The sequence below is a fragment of the Chroicocephalus ridibundus genome, chromosome 3, assembly GCF_963924245.1.
Source record: "Chroicocephalus ridibundus chromosome 3, bChrRid1.1, whole genome shotgun sequence".
Classification (NCBI taxonomy): domain Eukaryota; kingdom Metazoa; phylum Chordata; class Aves; order Charadriiformes; family Laridae; genus Chroicocephalus; species Chroicocephalus ridibundus.
Genome location: NC_086286.1, coordinates 19994011 through 20015326, shown reverse-complemented (window position 1 = coordinate 20015326; position 21316 = coordinate 19994011). Strand labels below are relative to the sequence as shown.

The window sequence follows — 21316 nt, the reverse complement described above, 5'->3', positions numbered from 1 at the left end:
GCACGGCTGTAAGCAGTAGTGCCGGTGGGTTTTAGCCCAGCTTCTCCAGCCCGATAGCCCCTAATTCTCCCCTCTGCGTCTCCATCCACAGAACACGGTGGACAAGCTCATTAAGAAGACGAACCTGGCCCTGGTGGTTGGCACAAACAGCTGGAGGGAGCAGTTTATTGAGGCTATTACTGTCAGCGCGGGTGAGTTTGGACCACAGCTCCAGGTGAATTACGATCACCCTCGCTCGTGTCGTGGCTTGGCTGTAGCGGTAGTGCAGACCGTAGCGGAGCAGCAGAAGGCAAAACAGGTGGCGGAGTTATTTACAGCGTCTGCATGCACAAGACAGCTGATAAAACCCTTTCGTGAGATCACCTTGTCTGATGGGTAGGAAACCTCCTGCATTCAGTGCATCTGCAGCACCCGGCGGAGAAACGCCCTGGCTGTCACCAGATGGCAGAGGGGAAAAGCCACTGCAGGGAGAGAGATCTGGGAGGCGAACACCGTGGTTAAATTCAGAGTGGCACAAATGGTGCTGGCGTGGAGCAGAAGCACTCCCCATCCCTGGTGCTCCCTGGTGCTCCCTGGTGCTTGTGGTGAGGACAGCACGGTAGCAAGGGTGCCAAGCCCTGAAGACAGCCGCCGAGTCCCCCTCTCTAATGGGCCAAAATTTGCCCTAGACCCTCTGCTTTCAGGAACTCCTGCTGCTCCAGCCAGCTGCTGCTGGAGGTTATGGCTCAGCAGCCCAATAGCTGCAGCAGCGCGTGGTATCCGTGGTCATATCTGGTCATATCTGATCGTACCGTTCCTCTCTTGGAGAATTGCCTTTCCCTCAGAAATGCCCTGTTGTACTGTCCTCGTAGGCACCAGTGCCATGTTTACCAGTATGCCCAGTATGGGATATGTTAGCATTACCACGCCTGTGGAAGATGAAAGAAAGAAGGCCTCCTCCAGATGTGGTTTTAACAGCTGGAGACACCATAACTCACTGGCTGGATGTTACGACCTCACAGCCCAGGCCGGGCTGCCTGTGTGCGTGCACTGGGGCAAAATCAACCAGCTTAAATTAAATCAATGGCAAAGGCAATTTGAGCTCATCTGTCTAATTGTGCATTGAAATGCATGGGGGAACACTCGCGCTTCCTACCTTCAGCTCTGCTGTACAGGGTAACCTCTGCCCAGCACAAAGTAATTAAAAGTGATGGCCATACCATTTACCCTCCGCCTCTGAAAAGGAGGACAGGGCATTGCGCAGCAGCTATCTCCTTAAATTGCGATCCCTCCTCTTGTAGCATAGTTATTCTTAGAGCCTCCAGCCAAGAGCCTCCCATTATTTCGGATACAGCATGAACATATCATGCGAGACAATCCTTGCTGCAGGTTTTGTGGCTAATGCGGCTAAACTAATCTATGCCAGAATCAGTTATCTAATTGCATCCCATATTAAAGCAAAGATAATCACTGGTACTTGGGTCCCATCTCTGTGACATGTGTAAAGACTGCAGTTATGTGAAAGCCCTATTGCCACCGTGTCTTGAATACACAGCCATCAGCGCTAACAGGATGATTAACAAACATTTAATAAATGTGGCATATTTCGGTGGGCATGAGCTGTGCCTTGCAGTTGGGGAGCGGTAGTTTGTCTCTGAGCTCTGGACCTACTTTTTTTGCCAGGGTGTAGCTCCTCAAGCGTTGTGCCAAGCAAGTTAAAATGCCTCAGACCCTGGAGTTTGGGTTTGCGTTTTTCCCTGCAGCCCACCGTGGGGAGCAGGTGAAAGTCACAACATTCCCACTTCAAAACGTAACGTCCCAGCTGAGAGAAGAAAGATTAAAACCCCATTTCCCACCCAATGAGCAGCTGGTGGCAATGTTGTGGGGGAGGCTGAGTGAAGGAGCAGCAGGAGATCAGGTCTGTGGAAGGTGCCGGCAAGACTGTGCCGCCCTGTGCCATGCCATCCCATGCCATCCGCGGGGCTGAGCCGGAGCCTCTCACCCGTAGCTGCCTTCGGTGTGCACCCAACAGACGGTACAGTTTCTTCCACAGCCAAAAACATCCATGGGGTTTGTGAGCCAGTTCTGTAACGTGCCCCTGGGTCACCACCCAACCTCACTCTTGTGTTTCGAGTCACCTTCACAGGATCTGGCCAGCTCTTCCAAAGAGAGACGTAATCGCTGCTTAATGAAATGATAGACAGATCGGGATGAGTGTTACGACAGTGGCACTCACGTTCATTTTTCAGTCTGTTTTATCATCTCCATAAAGATTTAGATCCATGACAGCCCTGCTGCCGTGCAGCTTGGGAGAGGATTAAAATACCTGCTGCAAAATTACAGTGTGAGCACAGCAGTGCATCCTGCCAGTACCAGCCTTTGTGCAACGAGCAAAAAAAAAAAACAGGCCAGCATAAGCTTCCCAGGCTGAAAAACCGTTCCTTATCTCCACGACAATCCAGAGGAATAGGGTATTTATATCTGCCAAAATAATAGCACTATGCCACTGATTAGCTACTGTTTCTGCCATAGTGAGTTTGAAGCTTTAAAGCCAAGCATAATTTTCCATCAAGTTATTGTCGAGGCGTCGAGTTTCCCACTGCCTCTATCTTATGTGTTGGTCTTGGCCTCCAAAGGTGCTTTGAAGACAAACAATGTGTGCAAAGTTGCAGCCCAACAGGGTGCCGAGTAGGATTTTTCCCTGGGAGGTCATGGCTTTATTTAGCTGAATATTGAAAACCTCCAAAGATGATGTCCATCAGCCAGGGTATGTGTCCCGGGGCTGCACCATGGAGGAGATGGAGGAGGATGTATCCTGGAGGAGATATATCTCCCAGTGTTACCATCCAAGCTGCAGTTTTTGGCTGTTGCCCCTTGTTGCATCACTTGTCAGCGCAGAGGGGAGTTTCGCTCCATCCTCTTGGCACGTGCCCTCCAAGTCGCTGTAGGCTGTTGCTTGGTCCCCTCCTGCCTCCTCTCCTCCTGATTCACCAAGCCAGCTCCTTCCACCTCTGCCCATAGGCAGCATCCTCCAGGCTCCGCTCATCTTGGTGGCCCCACTGAATCCCCTCCAGCTTCACCCCAGCCCTCATGTGGGATGCCATATCCCCTGTGTACAGATATCTGCATTAGAGGTTCTCTCTAATCCAAATATCTGCCTTGCTCTCGCTGGCTCCATCACTACCCTGTTCCCCACAGCCGCATCTCTGCTGAGAGCCCCAAGGATGCCAGCAGAGTGTGAGGTTTACATGAGCTGGGCCAAACCAAGAGCAGTTTGAGCCACCTTATAGGTTACCAAATCTCTTGAGGGTCGTCACAGTCAGGGTGTTCCCTGGGCCTTTTTCTTTCTCATGGTCTTGCATGCTGTGTGCACTCTCGGTGGGACCACGACGGGGAATAGCCAAGAGGTGAAACTTCAGTGCACAGGGTTTGGCCTCCACTTTCCCATCCCAGTGGCCTGTCTTGATCCCCCAGTTGGCTTTTCATCGCCACCTTTGCGAAGAGGCAGAAAACAGTTGTTACGAACAGCAGCAGGGCAAGCAGCTCACCAGCAGCATCCCCCAGTAACTCCGTTGTCATGGCACAGAGCCACCATTTGAACAGGGGGTTAATTGATACCCACGTATTGGTACACCGCGTACAGCAAGACCATTTTATTCTCCCTGTGGGAGGCTTTATACATTTTGTTATTCAATCAAACATCCGCATTGTGGAGGAAGATGTGAAAGGAGGAATGTTCATCCTGGCCAGCAGTGGGGCAGATAAAAACAGCATGGTCTTGTTCAAAAGCTGATGCCAGCCTGATCGGTGCTGTGGCTGCCCAGAAAAACAGCTTTTCCCAGGCACAGAGCTGTCATCCCCTTAAACCCAGTGTCCGACAAGGTGGGACCTTGTCCCCTCTGCCACTGCAGAGACCCAGGTTTCACTGGGTATGCTTGGCCACTCTGGGATTTGGTCCCTTTTTGCTGCCATCCTGAGGTGTCCTCCTGGGAAGAAGAGCCAGGCTCACTCATGCCATCTGATGGAGATGGACTGCACATTGTGTCCTCCCCTCGGTAAGGAGCTTCTGCCAACAGCTGTGCAGGGAGAGCTGGTGGCCCACATCCTTGGAGGGAAAATAAATGCACAAAAGGCAATGACAAATCACCAACCTGAGTGCAAGGGATGTCTTTAACACAACTTGCAATGGCCTTGGAATCCCCGACATCCATGACTTAGAAAACCGTCCTTGTTCCTTGAGGGGGAAAGGAAGGCTCCCACTGATTTAATTGGAAAAACGTCACCTCCCCTTCATGCCCAGGGGTGGTTCAGGTGTGAGCTCTAGGAGTTTTTGACTGTGCCACAGCTCTGGGGTTGTGCACTGTGCCAGGCTGGGGGAGCTCCACATTGGCCACGCCACCTGCCCAGAGGAGAAGCTGGCCGGCAGGCTGGCCGGGTGCCTGGTCAGAGCTGCTGGAGGCTGGATGCCAAGTGGGTTTGGAGAGACAGGTGAGGTGCCAGCACCTGGAGCAGGGGGAAGGGAGAAACTGAGACACCTGCCTGGATCCCCATGGCCCTGCCAGGACCAACAAGATGAAAATGTGCTGGGACGGTGCCATGGGAAAGGGACGAGGAGCCAGGGGAGGGGGCCAGGACAGCCCGATGTCTGCTGGGCTCTTTCCCTGTCCCAGAAAGCATCTGGTGGTTAAACCCAGGCAGAGGTGCTGGTGTGAGGCTCGGCGTTTTCTGAAGTGCAGGCTGGTTTTTGAGACTGATGCTTTTAGAGGGTGCCTCTGTGCCGTGGGAAGGAGCCAGGAGAGGCCGACGAGCCCTTATGGTGATTGCCCAGAAAATAAGATATTGGCAAGTAAAGGTCTTCTAGGGCCCAAATCATGAGAGATGGCATTTGGGGGGCAGCAGTACGCACAGGAGCTTTGCCCAACCTCCTCCAAGATGGGCGAGTCTAATCAGGCACGGGTGGTTTTCTCCAGGGGAAGACGACGATGACGATGAATGTGGGGAGGAGAAGCTGCCCTCCTGCTTCGACTACGTGATGCACTTTCTGACCGTCTTCTGGAAGGTCCTTTTTGCCTTCGTGCCCCCGACAGACTACTGGAATGGCTGGGCTTGCTTCGTTGTCTCCATCCTCATGATCGGCCTCCTGACAGCTTTCATCGGCGACCTGGCATCCCACTTTGGCTGCACCATTGGCCTGAAGGACTCAGTCACTGCGGTCGTCTTTGTCGCATTGGGGACATCGGTGCCAGGTAAGGACAACAGCAGGGTTTATTGTAAAGGTCCATCTCTGCCCAGTCTGGGTTTGGGTTTGGTCTGGGAAAGCTGGGCACAGCGAGGTCCTCAGCTGTGTTCTTCAGGACCCTGGAGGACAGATTTGAGGTGTATGTGGAAGTTGGTTTTCAGTCTCAGGTGGGCCGGGAGGATCGAACCAGGATGTGGATTCATCCCCCCAGAAATTATTTCAAGGACCTTCCCCTTGCAAAGACTGTGAAGTATCTATTTCTGTGGACAGCCTCCACGGCATCCATTCTCAAAGTAGGAAATTGGCGTTCGATTAAAATGCTGTCTGTGTTGGCAGTCCCACATTGTCTTTCTGAGCATCTGCTCCTTTAACTTTGCCTCCCAGGTGGGTGAGGTGCTAGTCTGTGCTCAGGGTGCTCTGCCCAGCACGGACACCTTTGTGTGAGACCAAGTTCGGCTTTGGTTCAAATGGATCAAGGTGAGGTTGCTGAGCTGGGGAAGCTCCTCAAAATGTGACTTGTGAAGCCTCTAGAAGGCTCCATCCCCACAAATGTTTGGAGACGTGTCTCTAATCAAATGGCCACCCAGCCTCAGAAGACAGCAGAGACCAAGGACTGACCAGGGAAAGAAAAAAAACCACGAGTTTGCACACCTACATCCCACTTTGTCCTCTCAATGCACATCAACTTGCTGCAACCCAACCTCCTCTTCTGATGGCTCAGCAAAGGGCCTCTCTTAGGGGTGAACCAATGCACTGGAGAAGATGGTCCTAGTGACACGGTTGCTCTGGGAAGTCCCATGCCAGCTTGTGTGAGAGGGCCTGTCCCTTTCACTCACCCTCTTCCATGGGCTGTGCCGGCCAGGCATGGCCTTGTTCCCAGACAAGGGGCTCTAACCCAACCCCACCACCCCCCACCTCGGTCACATCTTTCCTCGCCACCCCCAGACATCCACCCATCAGCACTCGGGTGCCTGAAGATCTTGAAACTATCCTAATGCTATTAGAGCCCGAAAAAGAAGCGGCAGAGCCAAAAGGAAGAACAGATTTGGGCAAGGAACAGAAGAAGGAGCATTTTTTTGGACTTCTGGCACTTTTAGGCATGAGGTTTGTAGGGCTGTCTCACACCCTTGACAGCGAAAATCTTCCCTCCTGCTTTCGCTGACAAAAGGTGGCATTTAAGAAGTTGTTTTCAGGCCATATTTGGCTACGCTTGTTTGGACTGGCAGGTGCTCGCAGACCGTGTCGTGTTAGCTGGGTGCTAGTCGGGCTCCTCCACACCGGGGAGGTGCAGGGTGCTTTCCAGGAGGGGGGATGAGCGTGCAGTGAAATCCAGACTGCCAGGGACTTTCCCTGCACTAAAAGCAAGGCTTGAGCTTGCAGAAGCCCGCGCGGTTGTTCCCACGCTCTGGCTGGGGCTGCCCTAGGCGTCCCCCATCCCACCTCCCAGAGGTGGCAGGGCCACAGAGTTGCCAGCGCTGGCCCACAGCCCACTGCACCGTCACCTTTAAATTTCTTTGGTGCAAACGGCCCCTCTCACTGTGCTTATAAGTGCCCAGCCCCTTCTGTTACATGAAACTGGGTCTTGGTGCCAGGCTGCACTTTGCCGTCGTCTCGCCTTGGAGCCCTGCTGGGGAGGAGCACAAAGGAAACTCCGTAGAACTAAAAAAACATGAAATCTGACCTCACCATCTTCTTTTTCTGAGCCCCACTCTGCTGCCCGTGCCTGAGGTGATCTGGGAGTGCGAATGTGTTAAGGATTCATCTTCTCATGAGCTGAGCGTGCTCACCCGGCCAAAACCCAGATGCTAATACCCGCTCCGGCTCACCCCCCTGCAGATCCAGAGTGGGTTTGGATGTAAAATCAGCACATCCCTATGGTGCAGAGCAGCGTCGTGCTGGTCTACTCGACACAAGATCTGCCACGTAAAAAGCCAGCTGAGTTTTATCACATCTCTTTTGCCAACGGTATTAAAGCTGGTGGAGTGCCTGGGCAGGCGTAGACCCACCTGCATGGATTTTCTTGCTGAGGGGTGAAAGATGACCACTTCTTTACCAAAGCATCAGGGTCTGCACAAGGCACTGGACTTCAGTGAGGCAAAAGGAGAGACATCATTAAAGCAATCACAGAAACACAGTCACGAAACTTCGGGAGACCCGAAGGACAGATACAAACCATTGTGGCTCCCACAAGGCTTTTCCAACCTTTTCCGTTCTTTCGCAAGTCAACAAATTAGTGGATGTGGGAGAAAAAGCCAACACAGTGTAGTGCTGGGAAGTGTTGCCTCTTGCTTCAAGCACTGTGGGGCATCTGGGGCCACACTGGGGGAAGTCCCATATTTCTGGACATTGAGATTTCCCTCCTGGGCATTTCTGGACCCTGATTGTCACTCTGGCTCTGGCCACACATGATCTTCCTTGGGAGTGCCCATAGACCGGGCTGTACCCCGTCCCCTCGCCCCCTATCTTCATTCCCCAAGTGATGCCATTGTCATTTGTCCCCAAGCTGCCTGCTGCTGTCCCTCCTTACCTGACTCTTTCCTGAGGGTTTCTCTCCATCTTCCCTTTGCAGACACGTTTGCCAGCAAAGTAGCAGCGACGCAGGACCAGTACGCGGATGCCTCCATCGGGAACGTCACCGGGAGCAACGCCGTGAACGTTTTCCTGGGCATTGGGGTGGCCTGGTCCATCGCGGCCATCTACCACGCAGCGCATGGACAAGCCTTCCAAGTCTCACCCGGCACCCTGGCCTTCTCCGTCACCCTCTTCACCATTTTTGCTTTTATCAGCGTGGGCGTGCTGCTCTACCGGCGGAGACCCGAGATCGGAGGTGAGCTGGGCGGGCCGCGGACTTCCAAGCTGCTCACAACCTCACTCTTTATCCTCCTCTGGCTCTTGTACATATTCTTCTCATCTCTGGAAGCCTACTGCCACATAAAGGGCTTCTAAAGGGACAATCAGAGATAGTAAATATATATATATCTATATGTATCTATATAGAGTGATATATAGGTATAGATATAGATATAACGCTGTGTATAATGAACAGAGAAAGAATAAAAGAGATTTGCCATGTTCACACACCTGCTGACGGAAAGCGGCTTTGGAGCATCCTTTGAACTAGGCAGGACCCCAAAGCCAGCAGGACCCCTCCCCGGGCAGCCGCCCCGGCCAGGAGCCCGGCGGCACGGCCCTCTCTGCAACTCTACCAACAAGAGCGGCTGGTAGCCACCGAGCCCTTTCCCATCGCTCTCTCCTGCCCGCCGGCCCCCCCCTCCCCGCCCTGGGAGGACGGATGCGAAGGTGACCAGGGCGCGTCGGTCCGGGGAAGGCCAGAGTAGCTGGTGAGAAGCAGAGCAGTGGGCGAGGGAAGGAGAGGAAAGCGAGGGTCCTGATGTCCGACCACCATCCGCCTGCCTTCGCCACTTGGGAACGTCCCCTCTGGCCCTGTTGGAGAGAGAAGCGAGAGACCGGACTGAAGACAAGGGGGAAATTGGGAGCTTTCTAAGGATAGAACACAAACCGTTTTCGTCATTGATTTGGGATTAGTTTGGGGTTTTTTTTGTTTTGGCGTGTGTACAACTAGCCTTTCCTCCCCCCCCACCCCGCCTCCAACATACCCCTTGCCTTTCCCCCTCCGTGCTTCGGGGATGCGCAGCTGCAACCTCGTGTCCGGTGTCCTACGCCGAGGCTGTGCGGAGCGGCGGGAGCCTTCCTCCTGCCTCCTCCGCCTCCTCGGGCATGCTGTCGTGGTACTTGTAACATTTGCATGAATGAAATGAACCCTATCTGTATATAGCATCCTATAGCGATAGTCCTTCCAGCCATGTGGGTTGAGCATTGCAGATACAAGTGTTTTCTTTTCACTGGGTTTTATTTATTTCAGTTAGTTTATTTTCGCCATAGGTTTTTATTTGTTCGTTTGTTTGTTCGTTTGTTTGTTTCCTCTTAGTGGGGTTAAAAGGAGGGAAAACCGTCCCCGTTCATTGCTCCGCGCAGGGGTCCCCGAGAAGCAATAATAGCCACACAGATGTAGGTTTTTCAGGGGAGGAAAACCCACAGCCCGGAGAGTGCAGGCTCCGTCCCCCCACGGGGCCGGGGTCCCCCCCCCAACAGCAGCCAGTCCAGAACATGCTGAAGCCAGCGTGAAAGCCTCCTCTATCCCCAGGAGGTCCTTACGCAAGGTCCCAGGGAGCCCTGGTGGGATGAGCAGTGTCCAAGCCCAAGGGGGACGAGCACGGCTCAGCCAGCACTTCGCCTGCCTCTGCCTTTATAGCCGGTGGCTGCCTCAAAGCCCCTTGGCCCCCTGTGTCCCCAGAGGTCGAGTGACAGCCCCTGTTGCTGAGCGTTAAGCCATCAGGATCAGTCCCCAAAGCTGATCCTTTCCCACAGCCATTAGGAGGCAGAATAATTCAGCGTTAAGGGCTGAAGGGCCGTAACGAGATCTCCCCCCACGCTGCTGAGCGTAACTGGGAAGCGTCCCCCAAGGAAAAAAGGCCAAGTTTTGCACTGTCCGAACCTGGAATCGATGGGAGGGATGAGAGAGGGCAGCGTCATTCAGCATCACCCCCCGACTCCAGCAGCGCGGGCTGGGGGTAGCCGGCCGAGGCCAGGGAGGTGTGGATGCGGAGGTCCCCTGGGCGCAGCGCAAGGGGTGACATTGTGCACTGGTGTTCTGGAGAGACGTCTCCTTACCCCACGCCCATCACCAGGCTTCCTGGCATCCCAGCCAGGTGAATGCCCATCCTGCACGTCCACCGGTCAGCTCTTCCCACCCAGCTGGAAACCACATCTGGACCTTGTACCGTAACCAATTGGCTGGGGTTGTTTGTACTCATTTTGAACAATCTGTGGAAGTTTTAATTAACCTAATGTAAGATCTTCTCCAGGAGTATGAAGTTGTGGGATTATTCTTATTTTTTTCTTCTCAAGCCTTTTTTTCACTTTTGATGCGTTTTGGGGGTTTTCTTTTTCTTTCTCGTTGTTTTGGGGGAAGAATCAAACGCAGGCGCAGGTTGTTCAGGTTTATGATTACCTTTATGTACAATTATTTCATTTTCATCTGTTTGGCTTCATTGATTTTTCTTTGTGTGTATTGCCCACCATTATAGGCAGTGAGTCCACTAATTGTGATGATCCTTATCAATGGTACACAATGCACAAACAAATAAAGTTTGTAATGATTCCTGATGGATCCAGTAGTGCTCCTGCATATTCTCTATGGAAAACCCTTCCCTCCCCTCCCGTTGTCTCTCTTTACGTTGTACCCATCTCTTCTTTACTCATTGGTTTGCCTTCATTGTGTCTCTGACGCTGACGGGGGGGGGGGGGGGCAACGGTGCCTCCACCCACCCACTCTTGCCCCATCTCACGGCTTTGCTCCTGCTCCATCTCCATCGTGCCTTGGGCTCGGTGTGCTGCCAGGGCTCGCAGCCCGCCCGGCTCTCAGGGGGGATGCAGGAAACCACCCAGGGACAAAGCCGCCGTGCAGCCCTTCTGGGAGCTCTTTTGCTGGGTCCCCCATCGGTGCTGGCTTGCCCTAGGCTGGGGGAGAGCCGTGTATATGCCCCCAAGGTACTCGGCAGCTCTTTCTGCTTGTGTCCTCTAGTCATATAGAAACGCTCCTGCTCTTGTTCCGCCCTCGCGGTGACTTGCCCTAGGTTAAGCCACAAGCTGATGATAAGTGGGAATGCAAGAGATGCATTGCTGGGGCAGGGTCCAAAGCAGATCTGAGACACACCATGAGGTCGCCAAGCAAACTAGGAGCTCCGGCTGCTCCGGGCAGCTGCCTGCCCATACCCCAGTCTAGTTGCCATGGGCCGTCTCTGACCCACATGTCTCAACAGAGCTCAGCCAGCAACTGAGGAGGGGAAAAGTCTCTGCGCGGCCCAGGGATGTCACTCCTCCCTGGGCTTCACCCAGCATCTGTTGAGCTGTCCCCAAATAAACCCTCCCCGTGATGCTTCCAAGGTGCTGCGCTGACAGCCGAACTCAGACACCAGCCCTGGAGAGGGGTCCCAGGAAAGCGCTGCCTTCACCTGGTGGGGCTCTCCCTGCTCTTCCCGGGGGGGCACGTCCGCCTGGGCGTACGCTCCCGGGCTCCTGCCCGCACTCCTGCCCATCTTCACGGGGCATCAGCAGCAGCATCTGGCTTTCGAGCTGCAGGCTAGAAACGTGCCGCCGAGCACCAAGAGAGAGGGGTAGGAGGTGGCTGCTTTAGTTTTGCAGCACGACTGTGTCTGCGGAAGCCCAGAGGCGGCAGAATTCCCGTCTGGCCACCGCGAGGGGATGCGTGGCAGAGCAGGTAACTCACGTGCCCCGGCAGCCAGAGGATTTAACGTGGTCTCTGGGCTGCTCCCACGCAAACCCGGCCCTTCCCCACACCCTACGCTGCTTTTGGCAGCCTTGCAACGACCCCACTCTCCCTGCGGGTGCTCAGCACCCTCCAGGATGAGCGCGGGTCAAGCTTCAGTGCTCATCAAGCCCCAGGCAAACGGGTCACAGCCCCAAGCAGCCGGTCACATCGGTGTGCTTTTCCCAGGCAGTGAATTAATGAAAGCAAAGCAGCTCTCCTGACCCAATAATTACATCTACTGAAAGGTGATGTTGGCATTTTACTCTCGTCATTTGCTTTTTCAGAATGAATTGCAGTCGCTAAAGTCATTAACAAGTCGAACGGGACTTGTGTAGCAGCTCGCTTTAACAGGCAGTAAATAACTGTTCTGCTCACAGAGCTTTCCAAAGGGAATGATGGAGCACTGCTTGATTAGGACAAGGCCTAAATCACACAGTAAACACCAGCCTTGTTTATGCACTTTGTTCTCTGCCAGCCATGTGCTTTTCGGCATCTTTAACGAGCTTATGCGAAGCCTGCCATGTGTTTGCCCGGTTGCTCCTGGAGGAGCCACGGATGCGCAGCGAGCCTTTTCCCTGGCTGCTGCCTTGCCGTGCCAGGGAGGGAAGGACCACTCCACCCAGCCCTGGTCACCCACCCGTGTCCGCAACGCCTGCTCCTCTGCACCAACCTCCTCTTTAAACCAGACCTTCCGAAGGCAAAAGCCTGCGCCTGGCCGCACGCTGCCAGGGAGCAGAAGGAGCACAGCCTGGCTCTTCGGTCCCCTCTCTGGTGCCAGTGCTCTCCCATCTCCTCCTCGTCCCCGCCAGCCTCCTCCCCACCCTCCCGTCACAAGGGAAGGGCATCGAGCATCTCTGATAAAGCCCCGGGCTCAGGGAGTTGCCAGAAACAGCACTTCAAACCGTCTGCCTCAGTCCATCCGCCTGCCCTCACCCCCTCTCATCACTCCACTAGCCAAAGGCAAGCCTTTCCACGGAAAAGGATGCAGCACGGTGCAAAGGACATTCAGAGGTGGACACCCAAATAACTCAATGGGCCGCTGCAAAGCGCTTGGGGACAAAGGGAAGGAGCACACGGAGCAGCCGCAGCCCTGAGCATCTTATCAAAACCATACCGCCAGCTCTCCAGGGACCAACAGTGGAGGAGGCCAATCCCAGCCACAACCCGAACACACGGAAAAGGTGCAGAAGAGCCAGGACTCTGCAGGTCCCCGATGTCAGCGGAAGCCACAAACCTGCAGCATCTCAGGGCTGAGCCGACCCAAGGTGCCACCACCCGCCCGCGCCTCTACCAGGGCACTGCGGGGACCGCTCGCCCCAGAGATGCGGATCCCTCGTCTGGAGATGACAACACACCCACCCCTGTGTCACCCATTTCCAGGCAGCCCATGGTGGTTCTGGGGCAAGGGGATATCACCAAGAGTCATTTGTGCATCTTTCCCCCCACTTTCATCGCTTCCTTAAAGGACAAAAGGGAAAAGGGAGGCGTTGAGCCCTTTCTGGTCACGAGTCTGGATGCGGTGTATAAACTCACCGTGCTATTTCTGCTACGGGCAGGGAGGGGAGAACCAGAGCCTGTGTGTTATTGTTACAGCTATTTTTAAATGCTTCGGTAGCAATCAAGTGCAACAGTATTGGGGGCCATATACGTACCTAAGGAGGAGGCTCAGCTGCATTCCCGGAAGGGCAAGAGCCAGGCATAGCCAGGAAGTGACAGAAAGAGCGAAAACTTAATGCTGGAGGGTGTTATTCCAGGAAAAAACCCTGTATTATTTTTCCCTAGGCTCTTTGGCACCCGGGCCCATCTGGGGAAGCATGTTTGCAGAGCACCAGGAACCCCCCTGGCCTCTCTGGCGTGGGATGACCGACCACACACACACGCATATGCATGCCCAGCACAGCTGCAGAAAAGCCTGTTTATCTTGTAAAAAAAAAAAAAAAAAAAAAAAGGACTTGCGCAGGAAAGCATCCAGAGGCATCTGTATTCTTGCAAAAAGCACCAAGGGACAATAAATACAGTGAGATTCCTCACCTTTTAAGGACTTGAGCCTTCCTCCTTTTGGAACTGGAGGTGCCGAGAGCCTCTGGCCAGCCAGCAACACCCCTCACGCAGAGGGAAGGGACACTGCAAAGGAAAGGGGCCTGTCTGGCTTTGTTATCAGCGAAGATAGATAGCCAGAAGATTGCTGTTACCAGCAGGATTTGCCGGCTACGGCACATTCCTGAGAGCATTTGAGGGGTCTCCGCGGGGTCTTGCTGTCTCTGGAGCATCCGGAGAACGGCCAGCCCTGCCCCTCAGCGCCCAGTGCCCCCGGGGTGGCTCATCGTTCCCTCCTGCTGGCCCTGCACCCTGCCTTGGCTCCTTCCCACCCTCCCTGGGTGAATGCCAGCTTGGGGCTCCCCTCCCTGGAAGGGCGAAGGAAGGCACTGGGGTGAATGCTGTTCCCGAAGCAGGGGCTGCGGAGCACTGCCGGGCGGCGGAGCCGGGTGCTGCCGGTGGGATGTCCGGCATCAGAGGGCATGGGGAAGGGAGAAGTGCCCTGGAGTCCCACCCAGACCTGGAAACCCTCTTTTAGGCACTGCCATGGCATATTCCCCCTGCCCCAGCTGCCCTGGCTGCGGGCACGCATCTTGATTTCTGCACAGCTATAGCGCAGCCTCCAGCTTCTTTGCCTGTCTGTGGGCACCAACCCCAGGCTTTATTTTTGTCTATTTGATTCAAAATAGCCCTCGATCTGTTGTACCGCGCTACGGCACCTCTCCGCCCCTCCCCGCATACACCCCCACCCCCAACAGTGTGAGTTCTAGGTAGCGGTGGGAAGGACCACTAACGAGGCACCAAGGACCATATGCGACCTGAGGTTGGGATCCTCCGGCATCCGCCTGGAGCCATCTCAAGGCCACAGAATGGCCGTCTGCGCGCAATGATAGGCCAACTGTGGGCTTGCTCTGCACTGGTATCCTCTTTGGAGCCTCTCCGCATGCCCTCTTCTTCAGGCTCCCTGCAGAGGAACCTTCTCCGTCCCTCCTTCTCCACAACCAGGGGCTTCCCATGTGCGACAAGGCTCCTCTCTCACTTGACCCAACAGCAACACTTGTTAGCTCAGGTTTGCTGCCTGTATCTCAGGGCAAAGATTACCCCCTCCAAAAGATGTCTTGGACTTGAGCCCCTGCAAGCGAAGGACCGTGCCATTTTCCACGCAGCAGAGGCAAACGTCAGCGTGCTGAGCTCTTCTGCTCATCACCCAGGCACCATTACAGCCACGACTCACAGGCCCTGGTTTTATTGTGCCGCTATGCTTCACTCATGGGTTTTTGGAAGACTAAACATTTCTGCTGAATTTCCACTGTTATCAAGTCCCACAGATGCTCCACTCCACCCCCCACCACCACCCCAACCCTGCCTCTACACTTCCAGAGCAAACTAATTGCTTTAGCTGAGGGTTTAAGGTCCACTCCGACACCTTTCTTTCAAAATGGACCCTGTTCTTGGTGCTCTAAATATTCTGAAACTTATCTACTTGCCTATAAAGCCTTCCTGCCTCTGCTTAAAATGGCTAGAGTCTAAGTCAAGCAACTTGGAACAGCTTGGGATGCTTATCCACCCTCAGAGCTCCTCAACCCTTGCAGGACACGGAGGACCATCACGGGGCCTCTCCCTCTGCACTCCTGACCTCTCCATTGAGGTTGGATTTATTTCTTCTCCTTTATTCCTAACTCAGAGGAGTCCCTTGCAGACGACGGCAGGGTGAGACCTGCACGGGGTAAAGCCTTGCTCTGTTCTCTTGATGAAAATTGCCATGGCAGTCCACGGCACTGTCAGCACCGGGAGCGTGTGCCCCCTGCCCCAGCCCTAGGTGGGCTCCTCGCTTGCAGAAACCTGAGTTTCTGGCAGATGAGCTTCTTTGCAGAGATCCTTAGAAATGTGGAGAGCTGCTGAGGGACTGTAAAATCGCCGCGCTAGCGCAGGACAGATCGGATCCTGGTGGTGCAAATGTGTCCCGGGTTGCTGCTGGGCTTATTTGGGAGCGTTCATGAAAGCTTTTGCCAACTAGCGGCTTTGTAACTCCCGGGGATGCAGGAGCTGCACAACCCGATTTCTCCTTGCTCGGTGTAACGCTGAGATGGCTCCCTTACCCCTTGCTTTCAGCTGTAGCCTGCTGCGTCTCCCTGGCCTTGCCCGGCAACAAGAGCTGTCATTAGATGCCCCTCGGCTGAACTCCCGCCGTACAGATGAAAATGAACTGATGCCTGTTTTCTCTCCATTTGTTTGCCCCATGTTGCTCCCTTCATCTTCCGAGCTCTTGAGAAAACGTGCTCCCGCGGCAAGCCGTGCGGGAGACCCGCTCGTCTGGCTCTTAATCAGGAAACAGGCACTGCTCCTGGCAGCTCCAGAGAGCAAAGGATTGCGATAATACCTTTTACATTAGAGTCGCTCTGTTAGCAAGCAAGAAAACGTCATTTATGTGTTCCCTGGTGACAACTCAGCTTCTGACAACACTTGTCCAGCTTCTTTTTTCCATAACGCGTTAAGCATAGGGAGCCACAGCTCTGCAAATAACCCAGCTTTGAGGACCGCCTGTTGAGGACTTTTTTCAGCAACCCAGCAAAGCGGTGTTATTTGTGGATGAAGGGGAGAAGTTGGTGACTTCTTCTAAGCTTCCTAGGTCCTGCTGGAAGAAGCACACACGTGCTGGTAAAAGCCACAAAATGCCGAGTTTGGTACGACGCAGCCCCCTGTATCCTGGGTCTCTGTGCCGAAGAGACACGGCAAGAGGTTGTAAAATCAAAACCATGACTTCCTGAAGACCACCCAGCAGTGATGGGCATCTTTATACCTGCCACTGTCCTTAGGACACCCGGAGAGGTCTCTGATCCGCCTGGTGTTCACCTCATCAAGCAAGAAGGAGGTGGAGGACACCACGCACTACCTCCCCCCGCCCCAACACAGAAGCCCCCAGCATATTCCCAGCAAGAAGCAGTCAGAGCGCCAGGGAGCACAGCTGGCACCAGGACTGCTCACATGTCTCAAAGGCAGCAGGTTCCCCGTGGGACTCTCTCCTCGCTGCTCTCCACAGCGCTGCCCGCAGCTCAGCATCCTCTCCTTCGGCTCGGCCTGGGCTGCCCCTGCTTCTGCAGGAGAGCATCAGCCTTGATTTCAGTCAGAGAGGGAACAGCCGTAATATCCTGAAGAAGAGGGAAATGAGATGAGAATTAGTCAAAAAAACCCAACAGTCGCAGTAATTTAGAACCATTACTAATTGTTCCGCTGTAATTAAGTGGTCCGGTTATCTCGATGCTCGAGTGACCACTCCAGTTCTCAAAAGCCATTTCCGCACACTTGAAACGTGGGGACAGCAAGCGCTCCTCCTTCTGGAGTAGAAAACGGGCTGTTGCTACGAGCTCGGAGAGGAGGCAGAAACGCATCTGTCTTGGCAGAGACGTAATTCCGATCAGCAGCTTCTTCCACTCTCCCGCTCAGGCGCGGAGGGAAGCGCAGGCAGGGAGCTGGCAGCTGCCCGCGCAGCCTGTGCTGGGGGTGCCGGCTGCTCCCCACGGGTGAGGCAGCCCGAGGGGGGTTTTCAATCAGTTTTTCAATGGCAGGACACAGGAGAGAAAGAGCTCAAAATGACTCGCCGGCCCTAATAAGCGAGGGGGACGGCTAGTGGGTGGATGCATCCCCCGAGGCACGGCAGGCAGCCGGCGCGGTGCTGGGGCGCAGGCAGCCCGGTGGGCACCCCGTGGTGTGGCGGTGGCTGGGGACGGCACTGCCCGGGCAAGACTGTCCTCTGGTATTCTTGATGTGCTGGAGCATGACAATGATGCACTCCAAAAATGATGGCTCACGCTTTCCTGCTGTCCCCTTTCTCCTGCCCAGCCACACACCGCCCTCACCCACCACCTCCTGTGTCACCTGTCATCCTGTGCGTCCTCCCCCCTCCTGGCCGCAGGGCACTCTAGGGCAGACAGACATCTTTGTGCAAACCCTGCTGAGAAAGAGAGAGAGAGAGAGAGAGAGGAGATCTCCGACAGCCCAACGTGCCACCCAGTCCCCATGATGGGGACCGGGCAGGAAGACCCCAGCTGGGCAGAGCCAAATTTTTGCCAAAGCAGGGCTGAAAGGAGAGTTTGAAGAAGGCTTGCCTGGAGATAGAAACCAGAGTACAGGTCATAAACTCAACCCCACCTTCCCTCTTGCCGCCTGGCTCCACGAGCCGGCGCTGCCCGGCCGTGCAAAGCCCCTGTGCCGGTGGGTGGCCCCAGGCTCCGCCACCGAAGCCTCCCCCCATCTCTCTGTCTCTCTCATGGTTTCTCGTAAGTTCAATGGCACAATGCAGCTACACTATTTGAAAAGCCATAATATTTGTGGGTACGACTCTTTTATTACCGTCGATTTATATATATATTTGTTGATAAAAGAGGTCATCTTGGGAGACGCTCGTAGTCTACTGGGAAATAATTATCCGATGCTGTATATTCTGTACATGCTGTATAAACAAAGCGAAATATTTAAATCGAAATGTTGGGTGGACTCGGTGGAAGGGGAGGTTGGGATCAGGCGAGCCCCTTCCTTGGGCCACCCCGGGCTCAGGCTCGGGGTCCCCGGCAGAGTCACCATCCCGCCGGGATCTCGGCTAAAGCAGGATCCGGCCACGGCGCGAGGGCGAAGCCTGCGGCTCCCTGGGTGCTTTTTTTCCCACGGGGAAGGTGAAAGGAGACGGCTTTGTGGGCAAAAAGCAGCCGTGCTCGATCTCCCTCCCGGGGCAAAGCAGAGGACTGGGTAAGGGCTTTGTCTGCCATAAGCTACCGAGCACGGCAAGCCCGCCATCGCCCGCCCGCTCCCCTCCGCTCCTGCCCGGGCTGGGAGCCCTTCACCCGCCACCCAGCGCCACATCTCTCAGCCTTACGGTCACAGAGAGACGGTTCCCCGCCGAGGGGATACGTCCGGCAGCGGCACAGGCTGGCTCCCAGCATCTGGCTCCTCCGACTCCTTTCCGTGCTCATCCCCTGCCTCGGCGCCAGACGCCCTTCCCCGGCGCGTCGTACGGCAGCGGCCAGCTGTGATCTTCTAACCTGACACACGCTGTTAGAAAACTTGTTTCATGTTTTCTGTGGTATCGATCTACGACTTTTGAAATCATTGGAGACAGTTGTGGTAGCCTAAAAATTGTGCTGAGCTCATATATTTTTATATTTGTGGTGTTTTCCTATTAAATAGAGAGTAGTGAACTAGTAACCCTATAGCTGAAAGTGAACTATTCAAAATAAATATACGACTGCGGAAAATATTTGTAAAAATAATTTATTTGAAATATTCTGCCAAAGATAGCTCTCTAATGATCTGTAAAATGTCGTTTCTCTCTTTTCGCTCTGAATGTCATTGTGAAAGCACCTTTCTCCCCACTATCTTTTGAAGATTTGCTTTTTTGTATCTTTAAGGGCAAAGAAATAGGCCAATAATTTTTTTTTTTACCGGAGCAGTAAATAGGGTAGTAGGGAGAGGCACGAGACACCTTTATAATGGTGATAAACGGGATCCAGTAACAATCACTCCGACAACCCGGTTTCTCCTGTAGTTCCTCTGGTGGACAGGTGGGTTTTGGAGCCCGGGATGTTCTCCAGAAGCTCTGTCTCCTCGTTATTTACAAGGCCAATGCCTTTATTAGCCCCATAATAAGCGCCATGGCAGGTGGGTGACCCTGGCTCGGGGCTTTGCGGGGCTTCAGCCTGACAAGGTCGGGTGGCTCCAAAGCCATTCCCGCAATGCCGCCCGGATCCGTCCCCGTCCCCGCATGGGGACAGGGGAGACCCAGCCACCGCGGGACACGATACCTTAGCAAGAGGATCAGTCCCTGCGGGGACGCAGTTAAACAGGGGCACGTACGGCCCTTTACCAGGGCGAAGCTGACCAGATTAGTCTGTTTGGAATTTACAAATGTATTTATTTTTTGTTAATAGGGGAAAAAAACCCCACTCTTATTACCCTTCTTCATTTCTTCCTCTCAAAAGAAATTTTCAATGCTAGGAAAAGCCTTCATTATCTTCTGTGATCCCCGAGTCTGTTGCAGTGGAAATACATCCTCAGCCACGTCCGTTCGGCTCCACCGTATCAGAGAGATTTTTTGGCTCAGGTTTTGGTGGGGGGTTTGGTTTTTCCCCCCCCCCCGCTTCGGAGCGGATTTGTAGTTTCTTCAAATTCTCATTCGCGAAAATCCGGAGGAATTAATTGCTAATAAAGAAACAAGGGCCCAGCGAAGGGGCTTCCGGGCGCGACTCGGCTTCGGGCTCGCCCAAGGTCAGGCAGGTGCGGTGAGTAAATGCTTCGTGGGGCCTTGGCGCCCAGAAGCGGCGAGGGGCAATGCCATTCCCAAGCCGCCAGCAGCGCCGTCCGGTGTCTCCGGTGCGGCTGTCCGGAGCGGGTGGCACGGTCCGCGGCCACGGGAACCCCGTGCCAGGCAGTTTCTGTTCCGCCCTGCAAAACGAGCCCGCCGAATCCGGGGTTCCCATCACCGGGAAACGCGAGCGAGCCGGGGAAAGACAATTGTGAGAAGAATTGGGTTTCTGATCACTGTGCATTTTGTTAATTAGTGAATTCAAATAGTTTTATTTTTACCAAAATACAGATAATCTTTATTCCAGTAAAGACAACTGTTGACTTGAGAGATATATATATATAAATATATATATTATTTGAATGGTTTATATCCCGTTGCTCTAACTGCATAAAATGGAAACATGTTGCAAGTTGTGTCATTCCGATGTACAAAATAAATGACTTTCCCCTGCATGCTGCCTGGGTATGTTGTGATTTGAATTACGAGTTATATTTGAATTGCCTTATTCAAGAGGTTGTGTGTTACCTAACTGGGGAATGACCTGGCACTGTTCATCACATTACATGTGTACTTGATGCTGTGTTATGTCAAATTCAGATGAGAAGTCTGTCATCTCTGTATTTTGTGGGAGACCTTCTATCTTGTTAAACTGTGATATGTAAACCTCTCATTGCCTGAAATAGTCAGAGTTGTATAAATCAGTGTCTTCAGCTCCTTTCCTAATTTTATCACATTTCCTAACACAAAATATAGATGTTTGTAAATTCTTCATTCACTTTGTCTATTTTTATGTATGAGGCTTTTTTAATCTGGCAAAGGAGTACGATAAGGCAGCTTCCCCTGAATTTTTCAATCAAGGCTCAGCTACATTTCTATCCCTCGGCAAGATGCAACAACCAATTTGCAGCAGCTACAATTGAAATTAGGGATGTGATGTTTATTGCCATTATCTTTTCCGGCTCAGATGGGCCATTATCGCTGCAGAACGCAATGATTAATGACAAGCCACGCGTGGTGCTTCTCTAGTGACAGCCCCCCGGGGACCAGCCGCTGTATAGCAGCTTCCCCAGGCCCCACACCTCTGCAGCGCTGCCGGTCGAGGCGGGAGGGAAAGGGGAGATGTCCCTGCCACAGCCAGAGAGCCGGGAGGAGAGAGGGGAGGGATGCTGCTTACTTTGACCTGGGCAGGCTGGAGAGTTGGGCAGAGAGGAACCTAATGAAGTTCAAGAAGGGCAAGTGTAGGGTCCTGCACCTCGGGAGGAATAACCCCACGCACCGGCATAGGTGAGGGGTTGACCAGCTGGAGAGCAGCTCTGCAGAGGGGGATGTGAGAGTCCTGGTGGACAACAAGTTGCCCAGGAGCCAGCAATGTGCCCTTGTGGCCAAGGCGGCCAATGGTCTCCTGGGGTGG

At 53.9% G+C, this 21316-nt stretch overlaps 1 protein-coding gene across 9 annotated transcripts in view; it reads left to right on the top strand.

Annotated features, from left to right (window-relative positions):
- Positions 1-20676, top strand: part of SLC8A1 (solute carrier family 8 member A1) — a 146758-nt gene extending 126082 nt beyond the window's left edge. For all 9 annotated transcript variants that reach the window (XM_063328310.1, XM_063328309.1, XM_063328306.1 and 6 more), the window contains 3 exons: positions 92-191; positions 4950-5225; positions 7788-20676. In XM_063328310.1, the coding sequence (XP_063184380.1) occupies positions 92-191; positions 4950-5225; positions 7788-8164 (753 nt within the window). In that variant the 3' untranslated portion in view covers positions 8165-20676. The remainder of the gene's footprint in view (positions 1-91; positions 192-4949; positions 5226-7787) is intronic.
- The last annotated feature ends 640 nt before the right edge of the window (positions 20677-21316 follow it).